Source organism: Bombina bombina, chromosome 5 (genome assembly GCF_027579735.1).
Source record: "Bombina bombina isolate aBomBom1 chromosome 5, aBomBom1.pri, whole genome shotgun sequence".
NCBI lineage: Eukaryota > Metazoa > Chordata > Amphibia > Anura > Bombinatoridae > Bombina > Bombina bombina.
Window position 1 is genome coordinate 37,249,833 of NC_069503.1, and position 20,135 is coordinate 37,269,967.

Genomic DNA, 20,135 nt, shown 5'->3' on the forward strand with positions numbered 1-20,135 from the left:
AATTTACAAACATTATAAAAAGATTACAACAATTTTAAGCTAATTACACCTACTCTAAGCCCCCTAATAAAATAACAAAGCCCCCAAAAATAAAAAAAAATGCCCTACCCTATTCTAAATTAAAAATTGAAAAGCTCTTTTACCTTACCAGCCCTTAAAAGGGCCTTTTGCGGGGCATGCCCCAAAGAATTCTGCTCTTTTGCCTGTAAAAAAAAACATACAATACCCCCCCCAACATTACAACCCACCACCCACATACCCCTAATCTAACCCAAACCCCCCTTAAATAAACCTAACACTAAGCCCCTGAAGATCTCCCTACCTTGTCTTCACCACGCCGGGTATCACTGATCCGTCCAGAAGAGGGTCCGAAGTCTTCATCGTATCCGGCAAGAAGAGCATCTCCAGAGGGTCCAAAGTCTTCCTCCTATCCGGGCAGAAGAGGACATCCGGACCGGAAGACATCTTCATCCAAGCGGCATCTTCTATCTTCTTCCATCCGGCGCGGAGCGGGTCCATCTTCAAGCAGCTGATGCAGAGCCATCCTTCTTCACCGACGTCCTAAGTCCGAATGAAGGTTCCTTTAAGGGACGTCATCCAAGATGGCGTCCCTCGAATTCCACTTGGCTGATAGGATTCTATCAGCCAATCGGAATTAAGGTAGGAAAATTCTGATTGGCTGATGGAATCAGCCAATCAGATTCAAGTTCAATCCGATTGGCTGATCCAATCAGCCAATCAGATTGAGCTTGCATTCTATTGGCTGATCGGAACAGCCAATAGAATGCAAGCTCAATCTGATTGGCTGATTGGATCAGCCAATCGGATTGAACTTGAATCTGATTGGCTGATTCCATCAGCCAATCAGAATTTTCCTACCTTAATTCCGATTGGCTGATAGAATCCTATCAGCCAATTGGAATTTGAGGGACGCCATCTTGGATGACGTCCCTTAAAGGAACCTTCATTCGTCGGGAGTTCGTCGTGGAGGAAGGATGTTCCGCATCAGCGGGATGAAGATGGAGCCGGAAGAAAGAAGATTGAAGATGCCGCTTGATAGAAGACTTCAGCCGGATGATGGACCTTTTCAGCCCCCGCTTGGATGAAGACATCGCCCAGATTGGAGGAAGACTTCGGACCCTCTTCTGGATGGATCGGTGATACCCGGCGTGGTCAAGATAAGGAAGGAAGATCTTCAGGGGGGTAGTGTTAGGTTTATTTAAGGGGGGTTTGGGTTAGATTAGGGGTATGTGGGTGGTGGGTTGTAATGTTGGGGGGGTATTGTATGGGTTTTTTTTACAGGCAAAAGAGCAGAATTCTTTGGGGCATGCCCCGCAAAAGGCCCTTTTAAGGGCTGGTAAGGTAAAAGAGCTTTTCAATTTTTAATTTAGAATAGGGTAGGGCGTTTTTTTATTTTGGGGGGCTTTGTTATTTTATTAGGGGGCTTAGAGTAGGTGTAATTAGCTTAAAATTGTTGTAATCTTTTTATAATGTTTGTAAATTATTTTTTTATTTTTTGTAACTTAGTTCTTTTTTTATTTTTTGTACTTTAGTTAGTGTATTTATTTGTAGGTATTTGTATTTAATTTATTTAATGATAGTGTAGTGTTAGGTTTAATTGTAAATTAGGTTAGGATTTATTTTACAGGTAATTTTGTAATTATTTTAACTAAGTAGCTATTAAATAGTTATTAACTATTTAATAGCTATTGTACCTGGTTAAAATAAATACAAAGTTGCCTGTAAAATAAATATTAAAGGGACAGTCTAGGTTTAAATAAACTTTCATGATTCAGATAGAGCGTGTAATTTTAAACAATTTTCCAATTTACTTTTATCACCAATTTTGCTTTGTGCTCTTGGTATTCTTAGTTTAAAGCTTAACCTAGGAGGTTCATATGCTAATTTCTTAGACCTTGAAGGCCACCTCTTTTCAGAATGCATTTTAACAGTTTTTCACCACTAGAGGGTGTTAGTTCACGTATTTCATATAGATAACACTGTGCTCGTGTACGTGAAGTTATCTGGGAGCAGGCACTGATTGGCTAGACTGCAAGTCTGTCAAAAGAACTGAAATAAAGGGGCAGTTTGCAGAGGCTTAGATAGAAGATAATCACAGAGGTTAAAAGTATATTATTATAACTGTGTTGGTTATGGAAAACTGGTGAATGGGTAATAAAGGGATTATCTATCTTTTAAAACAATAAAAATTCTAGTGTAGACTGTCCCTTTAATCCTAAAATAGCTACAATATAATTATTATTTATATTGTAGCTATATTAGGGTTTATTTTACAGGTAAGTATTTAGCTTTAAATAGGAATAATTTATTTTATTTTGTTAGATAAAAATTATATTTAACTTAGGGGGGTGTTAGGGTTAGGTTTAGATTTAGCTTTAGGGGTTAATACATTTATTATAGTAGCGGTGAGGTCCGGTCGGCAGATTAGGGGTTAATAATTGTAGGTAAGGTAGCGGCGATGTTGGGGGGGGCAGATTAGGGGTTAATAAATATTATGTAGGTGTCGGCGGTGTTAGGGGCAGCAGATTAGGGGTTAATACATTTATTAGAGTAGCGGTGAGGTCCGGTCGGCAGATTAGGGGTTAATAATTGTAGATAAGGTAGTGGCGACGTTGGGGGGGGGGCAGATTAGGGGTTAATAAATATTATGTAGGGGTCGGCGGTGTTAGGGGCAGCAGATTAGGGGTACATAGGGATAACGTAGGTGGCGGCGGTGTGCGGTCGGCAGATTAGGGGTTAAAAAAATTTAATAGAGTGGCGGCGATGTGGGGGGGGGGCCTCGGTTTAGGGGTACATAGGTAGTTTATGGGTGTTAGTGTACTTTAGAGCACAGTAGTTAAGAGCTTTATGAACCGGCGTTAGCCCAGAAAGCTCTTAACTCCTGGCTTTTCTCTGCGGCTGGAGTCTTGTCGTTAGATTTCTAACGCTCACTTCAGCCAAGACTCTAAATACCAGCGTTAGAAAGATCCCATTGAAAAGATAGGATACGCAATTGGCGTAGGGGGATCTGCGGTATGGAAAAGTCGCGGCTGGAAAGTGAGCGTTAGACCCTTTCCTGACTGACTCTAAATACCAACGGGCGGTAAAAATCAGCGTTAGGACCCCCTAACGCTTGTTTGGACGGCTAACGCAGAACTCTAAATCTAGGTGTTTATTAGGTATATCAGTGGGGGATTGCGGTTGACAGGTAGATAGACATTGCGCATGCGTTAGGTGTTAGGTTTTTTTTTGCAGGCATTTTAGGGAGTTACGGTGCTCCAATACTCAGTGCAAGGCTTGCTACGGGTGCATTTTGTGGCGAGGTGAAAATGAAGTAAGATTTCTCCATTTTCGCCATGTAAGGCCTTGCGCTGGATATTGGATACCAAACTGCGCAGGTTTTATATGTCAGTCTATGGGCCAAAAAACTACTGGCGACGGGTGAAATATACGTGCGTAACTTGTATGCTACACCGTATATAGGATACCAAACCCGTACAAAAACCGGCGTCGCCGGCTTTTGCGGGCGACGATTTATATCGGATGGAGCCCAAGGTGTAACTCCTCTCCAAGCTCTAACTTTAGTATTGTCAAAACTGTCTCAGATTTATTCAATCCACATTGCTAACATTACTAACCTGCATTTTATCCTAGCAACTCACTGGATTATTTGTCTGTTCTAAGCAGTCTCTTCCTCTCCTGCTTAGCCTGTCAGCCTCATTAGCTCTGAGCTGAATTCACCTGTGTCATTACTGGAACACAGTCTGCAACTACACACTTAACCAAAAAAACATCCACATATCAGAACCTGTGGAAACCGCAAGTATAACAGTATTTATCTCAAAGTTGCTACTTTGAATATCTGCTTTTGTGCAACCTTAATAATATTTATCTTGGACTGTGTGTAATTTCTCAGCATCTTAATCTTACCTCTAACTACGGATATAGTGGGGAATCTGAGTTACAGGGAAATGCACTAAATGTACAACTGTTTCACAAGTGCCATCTAATAACCTATAGACTGTTATATCTTACTCAGTCCTTAACATTCCTTTAACCCTGTTGCCTCTCATATTGCTTCCACACAAAATACTATTTAACCATTTAATAGTATTATCAACTACTTGATAAACTTGATGACAGATTTGGAGTTTGGCGGTAGCCGTGAAAACCAGCGTTAGAGGCACCTAACGCTGGTTTTAGGCTACCTCCGGTATTTGGAGTCACTCAAAAAAGGGTCTAACGCTCACTTTTCAGCCGCGACTTTTCCATACCGCAGATCCCCTTACATCAATTGCGTATCCTATCTTTTCAATGGGATTTTTCTAACTCCGGTATTTAGAGTCGTGGCTGAAGTGAGCGTTAGAAATGTAACGACAAAACTCCAGCCGCAGAAAAAAGTCAGTAGTTAAGAGATTTCTGGGCTAACGCCGGTTCATAAAGCTCTTAACTACTGTACTCTAAAGTACACTAACACCCATAAACTACCTATGTACCCCTAAACCGAGGTCCCCCCACATCGCCGCCACTCGATTAAATTTTTTTAACCCCTAATCTGCCGACCGCCACCTACGTTATCCTTATGTACCCCTAATCTGCTGCCCCTAACACTGCCGACCCCTATATTATATTTATTAACCCCTAACCTGCCCCCCACAACGTCGCAGCCAGCTACCTACAATAATTAACCCCTAATCTGCCGACCGCAAAGAGCCGCCACCTACATTATAGCTATGTACCCCTAATCTGCTGCCCCTAACACCGCCGACCCCTATATTATATTTATTAACCCCTAATCTGCCCCCCTCAACGTCGCCTCCACCTGCCTACACTTATTAACCCCTAATCTGCCGAGCGGACCTGAGCGCTACTATAATAAAGTTATTAACCCCTAATCCGCCTCACTAACCCTATAATAAATAGTATTAACCCCTAATCTGCCCTCCCTAACATCGCCGACACCTAACTTCAATTATTAACCCCTAATCTGCCGACTGGAGCTCACCGCTATTCTAATAAATGTATTAACCCCTAAAGCTGATTCTATCAGCCAATCGGAATTAAGGTAGGAATATTCTGATTGGCTGATGGAATCAGCCAATCAGAATCAAGTTCAATCCGATTGGCTGATCCAATCAGCCAATCAGATTGAGCTCGCATTCTATTGGCTGTTCCGATCAGCCAATAGAATGCGAGCTCAATCTGATTGGCTGATTCAATCAGCCAATCAGATTTTTCCTACCTTAATTCCGATTGGCTGATAGAATCCTATCAGCCAATCGGAATTCGAGGGACACCATCTTGGATGGCGTCATTTAAAGGAACCGTCATTCGTCGTTCAGTCGTCGGCCAGGATGGATGTTCCGCGTCGGAGGTCTTCAGGATGCTGCCGCTCCACTCCGGATGGATGACGATAGAAGATGCCTCTTGGATGAAGACTTCAATCGGATGGAAGACCTCTTCTGCCCCGCTTGGATGAAGACTTCTACCGGATGGAGGACCTCTTCTTGCTCCGCTTGGATGAAGAATTTGGCTCGGCTGGGTGAAGACGACTCAAGGTAGGGAGATCTTCAGGGGCTTAGTGTTAGGTTTATTTAAGGGGGGTTTGGGTTAGATTAGGGGTATGTGGGTGGTGGGTTGTAATGTTGGGGGGGGGTATTGTATGTTTTTTTTTACAGGCAAAAGAGCTGAACTTCTTGGGGCATGCCCCGCAAAGGGCCCTGTTCAGGGCTGGTAAGGTAAAAGAGCTTTGAACTTTAGTAATTTAGAATAGGGTAGGGCATTTTTTTATTTTGGGGGGCTTTGTTATTTTATTAGGGGGCTTAGAGTAGGTGTAATTAGTTTAAAATTTTTGTAATATATTTCTAATGTTTGTAAATATTTTTTTATTTTTTGTAACTTAGTTCTTTTTTATTTTTTGTACTTTAGTTAGTTTATTTCATTGTATTTATTTGTAGGAATTGTATTTAATTTATTTATTGATAGTGTAGTGTTAGGTTTAATTGTAGATAATTATAGGTATTTTATTTAATTAATTTATTGATAGTGTAGTGTTAGGTTTAATTGTAACTTAGGTTAGGATTTATTTTACAGGTATATTTGTAATTATTTTAACTATTTTAGCTATTAAATAGTTCTTAACTATTTAATAGCTATTGTACCTGGTTAAAATAATTACAAAGTTACCTGTAAAATAAATATTAATCCTAAAATAGCTATAATATAATTATAATTTATATTGTAGCTATATTCGGGTTTATTTTACAGGTAAGTATTTATCTTTAAATAGGAATAATTTAAGTTAATTAATTTCGTTAGATTAAAATTATATTTAATTTAGGGGGGTGTTAGTGTTAGGGTTAGACTTAGCTTTAGGGGTTAATACATTTATTAGAATAGTGGTGAGCTCCAGTCGGCAGATTAGGGGTTAATAATTGAAGTTAGGTGTCGGCGATGTTAGGGAGGGCAGATTAGGGGTTAATACTATTTACTATAGGGTTAGTGAGGCGGATTAGGGGTTAATAACTTTATTATAATAGCGGTGCAGTCCGCTCGGCAGATTAGGGGTTAATAAGTGTAGGCAGGTGGAGGCGACGTTGTGGGGGGCAGATTAGGGGTTAATAAATATAATATAGGGGTCGGCGGTGTTAGGGGCAGCAGATTAGGGGTACATAGGGATAATGTAAGTAGCGGCGGTTTACGGAGCGGCAGATTAGGGGTTAATAATAATATGCAGGGGTCAGCAATAGTGGGGGATAGGGGTTAATAAGTGTAAGGTTAGGGGTGTTTAGACTCGGGGTACATGTTAGAGTGTTAGGTGCAGACGTAGGAAGTGTTTCCCCAAAGGAAACAATGGGGCTGCGTTAGGAGCTGAACGCGGCTTTTTTCCAGGTGTTAGGTTTTTTTTCAGCTCAAACAGCCCCATTGTTTCCTATGGGGGAATCGTGCACGAGCACGTTTTTGAGGCTGGCTGCGTCCGTAAGCAACTCTGATATCGAGAGTTGCAGTTGCGTTAAATATGCTCTACGCTCCTTTTTTGGAGCCTAACGCAGCCTTTATGTGGACTCTCAATACCAGAGTTATTTTTATGGTGCGGCCAGAAAAAAGCCAGCGTTAGCTACGCGGGTCCTTACCGACAAAACTCTAAATCTAGCTGTAAGGTTGTTACAGCATCCACTCTTAGTTACAAAATCAGCTACAAATTATACTTCAGAAAGTGGAATTGGAACTTTGTTACATTATTACATAATATTCAAGCCTATAAAACAAATATGGATCCTGCAGAGGTTAACGCCCAGTTTGATTCTCTGAATCAAAAAAATGATGACTTAAGAAAAGTGGAATTGGAACTTTGTAACATTATTACACTCTGTTTATCCAGAATAAAAATAGTTAAATTTCAGGTGTTCTCAGCTGGTGCAACTCTAAACTATTGTTTTTCCTATAAAGCAGTTGTTTACTGGGGAAAGTTTAGATGCCCTTGTACTATAGTTAGTAATCCTTTAAAGTTTACTTAGCCTCCTGAGTTAGGAGTAGGTGTTTGTTTTGTTTTTATGAAACCTGCTTTGAAACAAATAAATAGTTTGTTTCTTAATCAAATGAACTGTTCCTTCTTACTTAAAGCCAAAAGCTCGGCCACCTTACCACAATATACACTTGACCCCCTTTTTTTAAATTTTTCAATATACTTGAACCCAGGTCACTAAACTTTCTTGATGTACTATAACCTGTTTACCGACCCAACTTTGTTACCATGCAATAATTCATATCCATCAGTGGTGGGTTTCAACATACCGTATCTAGCCCCCTTCTCTACAGTAAAGTAGATTACTAAGCCTAATTCTATTCTTTCTCCTCCCCTTCTTTAACTTTATTCTAACACTTCTTCGCTTCCCCCTCCCTTCCCTTTAGCCAACTTCAATCTTTATCTGGTACATACTACACTTCGGCTTTGATAGAACCACACATATTACGGTTTTGCTCTCCGGTCATATCTGATCCCCATAGTAATACCTCCCACATACGCAACTAAATGAGTAAACACGTAACACTTAAAACGTTTACAATAGTAACGCAAAAATGTCAAAGGGTTCTTATCCCCAGAAAAGAGGTCAATTGCCTTCCATGACTTCTATAAAAAGTGAATTGACCTCCTTTTAACCCAAGAAGCACTTTAGAAAAAACAATGAACCCACACTGTCTACATATTACTATCACCAGCACTTTCTTAGCTCAGTCCCAGATAAAAAAGAATGGTGTGGGTATCTCCATCAGAAAAGGCACCCCCTTTGAACTACTAAATAAATATTCTGACACTGATGGTAGAGTTCTAATAATCGTGGGCTTACTATATGGTAGTTCCCTCAAAATAGCTCATATATACGCCCAGAACCGACCCACACTCACCTTTTTTCATAAGGCACTTAACCAACTAATAGATAGTGCTAAAGGCCCACCTATTATAGGAGGAGACTTGAAATTTCCACTCAACCCAGCAAAAGTTACATCCACAGTGAAATCTTATATGGGAAATAGACGAATAAAGGCTAACTGGCATGCTCTCCAAACCCTTCCACTATATGACACCTGGCACATTACGCATCCCACTTCTTGGGGACTATACCTTCTTCTCACATCCACAAAATTCCTACTCCCACCTTGACTACATACCACATACCAAACCACACTAACTTAAAAGATTCAAACACTTTCACTTGGTCCTCTATACCACTTAGCCGTCAGAGCTGGAGGCTCGATGATCTTATATTTTCAGACCCACTCATCCTTACTGACATCAAGGAGAGAACAGTTGAATTCTTTTCTTTTAATAATCCCCTAGACACTTCTAACTCCAACAATTGGGAAGCATACAAATGCTATATACGGGGGGAACTCATCAAACACACGAAGAGACAACATCAACAAAGAACTGCACAATATAATACTCTTACCTTTAAACTTATGCAATTCGAACTGGCACATAAACTTAATCCGACTTCCCCTCAGCAGCAGGACAGAGACACTTTAAATAATTATATAATTAAAAATTTGCATTTGCGCTCCCGCACCATGAAAGGAAAGTTTTTTATTGAAAGCAATAAAACAGGTCACATGCTAGCTAGATCCCTCAAAAAAGAAAGAAATACAAAACATTTATTAAAAACATTAAAAGCCACACGGGATGCACCTCTTTCGATAGTAGAGCCATACTACAGGATGTTACTAAATACTACACATCAATATGCAATTTAGAATCATACAATCCCAATTCTAAAACAAATCTGATTACAGATTATCTAGCCCATATTAACCTCCCATCCCTTACAGCAGAAGACTCCTCCACCTTTGACCAACCATTCCATACACAAGAAATTCTAATGACTATAAAATCCCTCCCAACCGGGAAAACCCCAGGCCCAGATGGCTTCTACCATCTACTTAAATCACAATTAAACCCACAACTCCTCTTGGAGGCTACCATATTGGTGATCCCAAAACCAGGCAAATGCCCTGATCAAGTAGGTAACTATAGGCCTATATCCCTATTGAACATAGATGTAAAACTATATGCTAAGATTCTAGCCACTTGTTTAAATAAAGTCCTACCCTATCTGATCCATACTGACCAGGTGGGCTTTATCGCCGGCAGCGAAGCCAAAGACAATTCCATTTGGGTACTTCAAACTCTACAATACTCCAATAATAGCAAAACCCCAATTATTTTGCTCTCTACGGATGCTGAGAAGGCATTAGACAGGGTGGACTGGGAGTTCACGTGGTCCACCTTGTCGAAATTCGGGTTCTCTACCAAATTAATAACAAGAATAAAGGCCCCATACACTAACCCTACTGCTGTAATCCACGCTAATGACTCGACTTTGGACAAATTTTCCATTAAAAATGGTACCCAACTTTTGCTACACATATCCGATGTAATCCAAACATCAAAGGACTGAAATTTGGCCCCATAGAACAAAAATGCCTACTGTACGCAGATGACATTATCTTCACCATAGGCTCCCAAGAACATCCATCCCCACACTCCTAAAAGAACTTGATACATATAAAGTGAACTCTAACTTTTCCATCAACATGGACAAATCAGTCCTCCTACCCATTAACCTGACAACAGACAAAACCACATATATAACTTCAAACACCCTATTCTCAATCTCCAACTCTATACGCTATCTAGGCATCAATATAACACCAGATATAACAGAGCTATTCAATTTAAATTATCTTCCATTACAAACTGATATCCAGAAGCTTTTAGAATCATGGCATAAACAGGTCCATTTATCGTGGATCAGTTGTGTAAATGCTGTAAAAATGACAATCCTCCCAAAATACCTTTTATCTATTTCAAGTACTACCACTTGATCAACCCTTTTAAGCCATGGGTCCAACTAGAAGCAGCGCTCACCAGTCTTCCTTCTTTGGGCGAGATGTGTTGGATTCCTAAAAGATACAGACCAACAACATGTACCACCAACTATTATGTAGCATGCACACTCAAAACATGGGACAAAACCCCACTCTGAGGACACCCATTATTTCTCCAGCCCGAATTGACACAAACAATCTCCATAACCGATCAATTACAGCAACTTCCAATATCTTCATTGTTTAAAGACGGACATTTCAGAATGCAAAATGACTTACAACATATAGGAACACCTTTTCACAAATGGTTTGTATATCTTCAAATTCATCACGCAATCCAAATAAATCCACATAAGCTAAATTTCGTTAGACCTAACACACCATTTGAATCCTTAAGTATTAACTCTTTACTAAAAAAGTCTCATATTTCAATAATTTATAGTATGCTTAGAGGCTGCTTCCCAACACATAAACCCCTATACATAACAAAGTGGGAAAATGAACTGCAAGAAACATTTACAGAAGAACAATGGAGCAAATTCTTTAAATTGACTAAGAAAGCATCCATCTCCCCAATCATTGTAGAACTTAACTACAAAATCCTATCAAGAAGGTACCTCACACCCCACCGACTCCACAGTATCTTCACTGATGCCTCCTCACTGTGTTGGCGACATTGCAGTGAAATAGGCACTCTCCCATATCTGGTGGCATTGCCCTCAGTTAAAAACATTTTTGGAAAACATCACCTTACACATTAACTCAATATTAGACACAACACTCGAACTTCACCCTTCCATAATACTCCTCAATGACCTCCCCCAAATCCCCTGTCTGTATCATAGGAAATTGTTACAATGTATGATAAATTGCGCCAAGAGATTTAATACCTAGATTTTGGAAAAAAGCGACAACACCCACCTTACAAATGTGGCTAAAGGAAGGGATCATGTTCTCTCTTTGGAAAAACTCCACTACTGCTTTCAAGGTAAAGCTGATTTTATCTTAGACCTCATATTTATATGGGACCAGAAAACAACAATATAACCTAAAGTACCTGTGACACAAAACCTTCTTCTCATCACCCCCTCCTCCCCTTCCTCCCCTTCTTTAACTTATTTCCTCTCCTACTTTTCCCCCTCTTTAGAAATATCCTTCATTTCTTTACGGTCACGCGGCTACGCTGATTATAGTGCCTCTAATTTATGTTATCAACAGTGACTGTAATTTGTATTTATAGTTTACTTTATTCCACAACTATTATGTGCTAATGTTATTCATGTTCTGTGCAGTTTTGAAAAATTCAATAAAAAACAATTTAATTACAATAAATAACTGTTTGCTGTTTGTAATTTATTTCTATTATCAAATTGTACACAGCCTTTTAAATGGCTCCAGCTCCTACTTAGCATATGCAGGAGTTCACATTATATAAAAATATGTGTCTGTTATTGGCTGATAGCTGTCACATGGTACAGGAGTCTGTTATTGGCTGATAGCTGTCACATGGTACAGGTGCAGAACTACATTTATCAGAAAACAATTTACTATGACTTTATAAAGAGAAGTAGGTTTTATTGCATTGTATTTTTATTTTGCATTTGTTGATTTTGTAATTCTATATGTTATGGTCCTTTTAAATGGACTGAATTTGCCTAAAGAACATATCTCATTATATTATCACTCCTTGTAAACAAAAAATCTTTCTTTTCTTAAAGGGACATAATACTCATATGCTAAATCACTTGAAACTGATGCAGTATAACTGTAAAAAGCTGACAGGAAAATATCACCTGAGCATCTCTATGTAAAAAAGGAAGATATTTTACCTCACAATCTCCTCAGCTCAGCAGAGTAAGTTCTGTGTAAAAATTTATACTCAGCTGATCCCAGCTGCAGGTAAAAAAAAAAAAAATGAAGAAATGAACAGCAGCCAATCAGCATCAGCAGTGCTGAGGTCATGAACTCTTACTGTGATCTCATGAGATTTGACTTAACTCTCATGAGATTTCATAGTAAGCTTCCTTTACCTGATTGGTGAAATAATATGAGAGTGCACGATGCTAGTCCCTTCAGATGTCCCAGGACAGACACACTAAAATGCTGCTTAGAAATCCTTTACAATGGGAGGTGGCTACTGAGGAACTTTTGAGGTAAAATATCTTTCTTTTTTACATAGAGATGTTCAGGTGATATTTTCTAGTCAGCTTTTTACAGCTATGCTGCATCACTTTCAAATGTTTAAACATTTGGGTATTATGGCCCTTTAACTCTATCCAAGATAACAATTGAAATTAACAGTTTAGTGCCTATCTTGCAGTGTGATTTAAGACAACTCAGTACAGTATTGACCAAGAGAAGTTAAAGAACTGGGGGTGGAGCACATGACAAAATGTCTGACAGTGAGAATTAGTAGGAAGTACAATACCAATACTGCAGTATCCAATTTATCTTATATTTAAACAACTGATTTTAAACATTTCTTTCAGGAGAATATATTGTTTCATATAAATGATAGAAAACAAAGATTGTAATACATTTGTAAAGTTGTGATATGGCCCCACTTAAAGGGACAGTCAACCATAGAATTGTTATCGTTTTAAAAGATAGATAATCCCTTTATTACTCATTCCCCAGTTTTGCATAACCAACACAGTTATATTAATGTACTTTTTACCTTTGTGATTACCTTGTATCTAGGAACCTTCTTCCAGCCCCCTGATCACATGACTGTGACTGTTTATTATCTATTGTCTTAAATTTAGCATTGTATTGTGCTAGATCTTAAATAACTTTCTGTGCCTGAACACAGTGTTATCTATATAGCCCACGTGTACTTTCTGTCTCTTTGTGTTGAAAAGAGATTTAAAAAGCATGTGATAAGAGGCAGCCCTCAAAGGCTTAGAAATTAGCATATGAGCCTACCTATGTTTAGTTTAATCTAAGAATACCAAGAGAAAAAAGCAAATTTGATGATAAAAGTAAATTGGAAAGTCGATTAAAATTAAAAGTCCTATCTGAATAATGAAAGTTTAATTTATACTTGACTGTCCCTTTAAATAGATTTTCTTCCATTATGTTGTATAGATCTGGGAAGATTCATATTTAAGGGGCAATTATAACACCCACATAGTTAACTGTACTAAATACTTGTGCTGAATCAATAGCACATATGTAATAACCTAAACAGCTGATCTGTGTCACATGAACTGTTATGTGTGCCTTTAATTATACCATACATACAGTTAATCAGAACAGTTATTTATTATTATCTGTCTAAGCCATTTAATATACTTTTTACAGACACGGCCAGAGCACTGAGAGATATCAGGTATTGATGTAACTGGAGTGAAGAAGGGAACCTTCTTCCTGAGCACAGACATTGGAGCCTATTATCAGCATGAACTCATATGTGTTAGGTGAGTAAAATAGATATTATGCTGACTTTACTTACTAGGAAATAGTATAGATAACTCATTAAACAAATATAAACTATTAAATTTATATCTGCATCTTTTAAGAATATTTGTGTCAGTGACCGTTATAAAGAAGGAGCAACCCCCATTGGACTGAGGAGGAGGGAAAAAATATTACTCCCCCCTCTGTCCTTTTAGACTGACCATGTCCAACAACTGCCTAATCTCACCCCCTGACCTGGTTCATTACTCAGAAGACCTGCAACTCCACCTTCCTCTGCCCTGACCTTGCTCATGAAACATCCATAACTGCACTTATGCCTACATTGTTTCCATGTGGGGAACACCCACAACTCAGTCATTTAGTTTATTATGTCATCCTTTTTTAATGTGTGATTTACAGGTAAATACATTTAAAAATACAAAACAGAAGGCATTTTTGAGTATAAAAATGGTTTTTTTTTTATTGAGATCGATTATATTATAATGAATAAACATTCTTATTTTTCTTTATTCCATTTCTTTTTATGTAGACAAACACTTGAATAGTTCATATCCCTCCTTCACTACAGAAAGCATCAGAATGATACCGCAAACTCCAAAAATCTTAGACACCGATGACTATTCACAAACATTGGGGATATCACAAACAATATTAAAATATGAAGGTGAATTGGCAGGAGCTGGACAGCAATTATTATGTACAGAGAGTAATTTAGTCCTCAAACAAGAGGTCAACATTTATGACTTATCTAGTGAAATTAATATCCCTGAGGATAAATCACACACATTTACTGAGTTTTCAAAACATATTAAAGAAGGGAAAAGTCTACAGTCTAACCAAATAATTCATACAAATATGAAACCATTCAAATCTGCAAAATGTGAGAAAAGCTTTAGAGGGAAGTCTCATCTACTAGAACACCACAAAATTCACACAGGTGAGAAGCCACACACATGTACAGAGTGTGGAAAAAGTTTTACACAAATGGATTGTCTGAAAACTCATGAAAGGATTCACACAGGGGAAAAGCCGTTCACATGTACAGAGTGTGGAAAAAGTTTTACAGAGAAAAGTAATCTGAAAAAGCATGAAAGGATTCACACAGGAGAAAAGCCTTTTACATGTACAGAGTGTGGAAAAAGTTTTAGATATAAGAGTAGTCTCAAAAAGCATGAATGGATTCACACAGGGGAAAAGCTATTCATATGTAGAGAGTGTGGAAAAAGTTTTACACATGAGAGTAGTCTGAAAAAGCATGAAAGGAGTCACACAGGAGAAAAGCCTTTTACATGTACAGAGTGTGGAAAAAGTTTTACAGTAAACAATGCTCTGAAAATTCATGAAAGGATTCACACAGGGGAAAAGCCGTTCACATGTACAGAGTGTGGAAAAAGTTTTACAGAGAAAAGTAATCTGAAAAAGCATGAAAGGATTCACACAGGAGAAAAGCCTTTTACATGTACAGAGTGTGGAAAAAGTTTTAGACATGAGAGTAGTCTGAAAAAGCATGAATGGATTCACACAGGGGAAAAGCTATTCATATGTAGAGAGTGTGGAAAAAGTTTTAGACATGAGAGTAGTCTGAAAAAGCATGAATGGATTCACACAGGGGAAAAGCCTTTCACATGTACAGAGTGTGGAAAAAGTTTTACACGAATGTATCATCTGAAAACTCATGAAATGAATCACACAGGGGAAAAGCCCTTCACATGTACAGAGTGTGGAAAAAGTTTTACAGTAAACAATGCTCTGAAAATTCATGAAAGGAGTCACACAGGAGAAAAGCCTTTTGCATGTACTGAGTGTGGAAAAAGTTTTACAGAGAAAAGTAATCTGAAAAAGCATGAAAGGATTCACACAGGAGAAAAGCCTTTTACATGTACAGAGTGTGGAAAAAGTTTTACAGTAAAAAAGGCTCTGAAAATTCATGAAAGGAGTCACACAGGAGAAAAGCCTTTTGCATGTACTGAGTGTGGAAAAAGTTTTAGACATGAGAGTAGTCTGAAAAAGCATGAATGGATTCACACAGGGGAAAAGCCTTTCACATGTACAGAGTGTGGAAAAAGTTTTACACGAATGTATCATCTGAAAACTCATGAAATGAATCACACAGGGGAAAAGCCCTTCACATGTACAGAGTGTGGAAAAAGTTTTACACATGAGAATAGTCTGAAAAAGCATGAATGGATTCACACAGGAGAAAAGCCTTTCACATGTACAGAGTGTGGAAAAAGTTTTACACAAATGTATCATCTGAAAACTCATGAAATGAATCACACAGGGGAAAAGACTTTCACATGTACAGAGTGTGGAAAAAGTTTTGCACGAATGGATCATCTGAAAACTCATGAAAGGATTCACATAGGAGAAAAGCCTTTCACATGTACAGAGTGTGGAAAAAGTTTTACACAAAAGAGTCATCTGAAAAAGCATGAAAGGATTCACACAGGGGAAAAGCTGTTCACATGTACATAGAGTGTGGAAAAAGTTTTACACAAAAGAGTGATTTGAGAAAACATGAAAGGAGTCATAAGAGAAGAAACCTTTCACATGTATAGAAAGTGGAAAAAAGGTTTTAATTGATATCAGGTATCACAAAACACCAAATATTTACACACAAATAAACTTTATATGCACAGTGTACAAACCTCTTTACAATTATCCGAAAGAGGACAAACTCTCTAAATAGAAGCATCAAAAAGGATCCTATTGTAAATAATACTTTCTAAATCCCAGTTATAAAAGCCTCAGATTAGAAGTGCTCTCCTGCAGTCCTTTGTTCCTCTATATATGTGCAACTCAGTTTCTCTCATATTAATGTGATAGAATCCAAACACCACACAGGAATATACAGATCTGCCCTCATACTGACCAGTTTACACAACCATTCACCACCAAAGCACCCCCAGTGTTGTTTATTAATATGCCAGTGTTAGGAGTTACATAGGGGAGAAAATAATTACATTTACAGAATAAAGAGTCTTTATATAAATATAGTGTTAGAGAATTATATAAACAAGAACATCAGTCTCAAATGATTGACATCTGGGAGATATATTTAATGTGCACATCATGTGGATAAACCTTTTCTTATAGCAATAGATGCTTAGCATTGTACATGTTATATACCAGAGGAATTACTGATGGGGAAACGGATTTTATTTCATGAGACACAATATCAGTAACCGGTACATACGTGATCATTATCAGTTTAATTTACATGGCTGCTATAACCTACATGTATACTGGGTATGTAATATGTGTGTCATGTGATCATAATCAGTTTAATTTAAATGGCTACTATATCCTAAATGTATACTGGGTATGTAATATGTATGTCATGTGATCATAATCAGTATAATTTAAATGGCTACTATAACCTACATGTATACTGGGTATGTAATATGTGTGTCATGTGATCATAATCAGTTTAATTTAAATGGCTACTATAACCTACATGTATACTGGGTATGTAATATGTGTGTCATGTGATCATAATCAGTTTAATTTAAATGGCTACTATAACCTACATGTATACTGGGTATGTAATATGTGTGTCATGTGATCATAATCAGTTTAATTTAAATGGCTACTATAACCTACATGTATACTGGGTATGTAATATGTGTGTCATGTGATCATAATCAGTTTAATTTAAATGGCTACTATAACCTACATGTATACTGGGTATATAATATGTGTGTCATGTTCTGTAACTTGATATTATGTCTGTTAGATGTTTTCATGTTAGTTAGAAGCCACAAGAACTGATAATAGCACATACTGTATATATAAAGGGAACATTATATGTCTGATAAATCCCTTTGTATCAAGAGCACAAGTGTTAGGTATATTTATACCATTGTGTGCATATATCATGTAATGCTGCTTTTTACTATATAATGATATACAATGGTTTTTCATGCAAATAAAAAGTGATTGTAATCCAGACCAGTATTTTGTGGTTTTTTTATATATAATTAAAACACAATATCACAGAATAATTAGGAAAACATCGTCAAAAACAGAAGTCAAATCTGACAGTGAAAGTTAAACTCTGATAACGCAGAGCAGCAATTTTACCTAACTTTCCAATTCCCTTCTACTATCTAATTTGCTTTGTTCTTTTGGTATCCTTTGTTAAAGAGTAAACCTAAGAGGCTGATATTATATGAACTTAGGGGCATGCACGTGTATTTACCACTCTGTGCAGCAGTGTTTGTAACTATGTATAACATTGCTATAAATGTTCTTGCAAACTCTGCTGTCTGAAGATACGTGCACGCTCCTGAGTACACCTAGGATTACTCTTTAACAAAGAATACTAAGAGAACTAAGCACATATTATAATATAAGTAAATTGGAAAGTTGTTTGAAATATCATGTTCTATCCAATCCATTTAAGTTTAATTTTGCCTTTACTGTCTTTGTGCGGCGAACATGATCTGCTTTGAAATATTATGTTGATGCCGCTAAAGATTTCAGAAAGACTTCTAGTTTGTTATTTTTTCTGGTTCACGTAAAGGGTCAGAAAGCTTCTGCTATTTCTTTAGTCTCTTGGTTAAAACTTCTGATTCACAAAGCTTATTTGGAGGTGGTGCAGTCTCCACCTCAAGGAATTACAGCTCATTCTACAAGATCAGTTGCCACAGCTTGGGCTTTCAAGAATGAGGCTTCAGTTGATCAAATCTGCAAAGCAGCCACTTGGTCTTCTTTGCATACTTTTAACTATGTTTACCATTTTGATGTTTTTGCCTCTTCAGAAGCAGCTTTAGGTAGAAAGGTTCGTCAGGCAGTGGTCACTCTTTGATTTTATTGCCTATAATTTTGTTTGAGTTTTTTAGTTATTAAAAAAGCTTTAATTTTTATACAGAATTTTTCAGTGAAAACAAGCTGTTTATATTTTATCCATCCCCCTTTTATTTTGTTACTTGTGGACTTCCACATCTTGGGTATTTTATCCCATGTGTAACAAATCATGGACTCTCACCACCTATATGAAAGAAAACATAATTTATGTAAGAACTTACCACCTGATAAATTAATTTCTTTCATGGTGGCGAGAGTCCACAAGGTCCTTTCCCTATTATGGGTTGTTTTTAACAGAGCACATCTTTTATCCTGATCCCTTTTTTATGGCTTTTTCTTACTCCTTTTTTACACCTCACTTCTTGGCTATACATTAAACTGAGGTATTTTATCCCATGTGTAACAAATCATGGACTCTCACCACCTATATGAAAGAAAACATAATTTATGTAAGAACTTACCACCTGATAAATTAATTTCTTTCATGGTGGCGAGAGTCCACAAGGTCCTTTCCCTATTATGGGTTGTTTTTAACAGAGCACATCTTTTATCCTGGTCCCTTTTTTATGGCTTTTTCTTACTCCTTTTTTACACCTCACTTCTTGGCTATACATTAAACTGAGATATGAGTGAGGTGGGTGGGGTATTTATAGGCTTTGAGGTTTGGGAAACTTTGCCTCCTCCTGGTAGGAATGTATATCCCATGTGTAACAAATCGTGGACTCTCGCCACCGTGAAAGAAATGAATTTATCAGGTAAGTTCTTACATAAATTATGTTTTTTCTATATAAGTATGAGGGGGTTATTCCTCTCCCCCCCCCCCCCTTCTTGCATAAAATAATGAAAAAAAGAAAAACAAAAAAAAACAGAGGAACATTCCTTTGCTTTTTAAATCAACTATGAATAAATACAAAACTTTGACAAATGCATAAATGTCATTAAATTCTGTAGCATATGTTTAACAAAAGTATATATCCTATAGAACCTAATATATGAGAGCCTTAGGTGTATATCCTATAGAACCTAATATATAAGAGCCTTAGGTGTATATCCTATAGAACCTAATATATGAGAGCCTTAGGTGTATATCCTATAGAACCTAATATATGAGTGCCTTAGGTGTATATCCTATAGAACCTAATATATGAGAGCCTTAGGTGTATATCCTATAGAACCTAATATATAAGAGCCTTAGGTGTATATCCTATAGAACCTAATATATGAGAGCCTTAGGTGTATATCCTATAGAACCTAATATATGAGTGCCTTAGGTGTATATCCTATAGAACCTAATATATGAGAGCCTTAGGTGTATATCCTATAGAACCTAATATATGAGAGCCTTAGGTGTATATCCTATAGAACCTAATATATGAGAGCCTTAGGTGTATATCCTATAGAACCTAATATATGAGAGCCTTAGGTGTATAACCTATAGAACCTAATATATGAGAGCCTTAGGTGTATAACCTATAGAACCTAATATATGAGTGCCTTAGGTGTATATCCTATAGAACCTA

At 37.5% G+C, this 20,135-nt stretch overlaps 1 protein-coding gene across 1 annotated transcript in view; it reads left to right on the forward strand.

Annotated features, from left to right (window-relative positions):
• Positions 1–20,135, forward strand: part of LOC128661264 (zinc finger protein 585A-like) — a 185,106-nt gene that overhangs the window by 37,454 nt on the left and 127,517 nt on the right. The window contains exons 2-3 of the mRNA XM_053715538.1: positions 13,690–13,805; positions 14,336–16,275. Coding sequence (XP_053571513.1) covers positions 13,787–13,805; positions 14,336–16,275 — 1,959 coding nt within the window. The 5' untranslated portion in view covers positions 13,690–13,786. The remainder of the gene's footprint in view (positions 1–13,689; positions 13,806–14,335; positions 16,276–20,135) is intronic.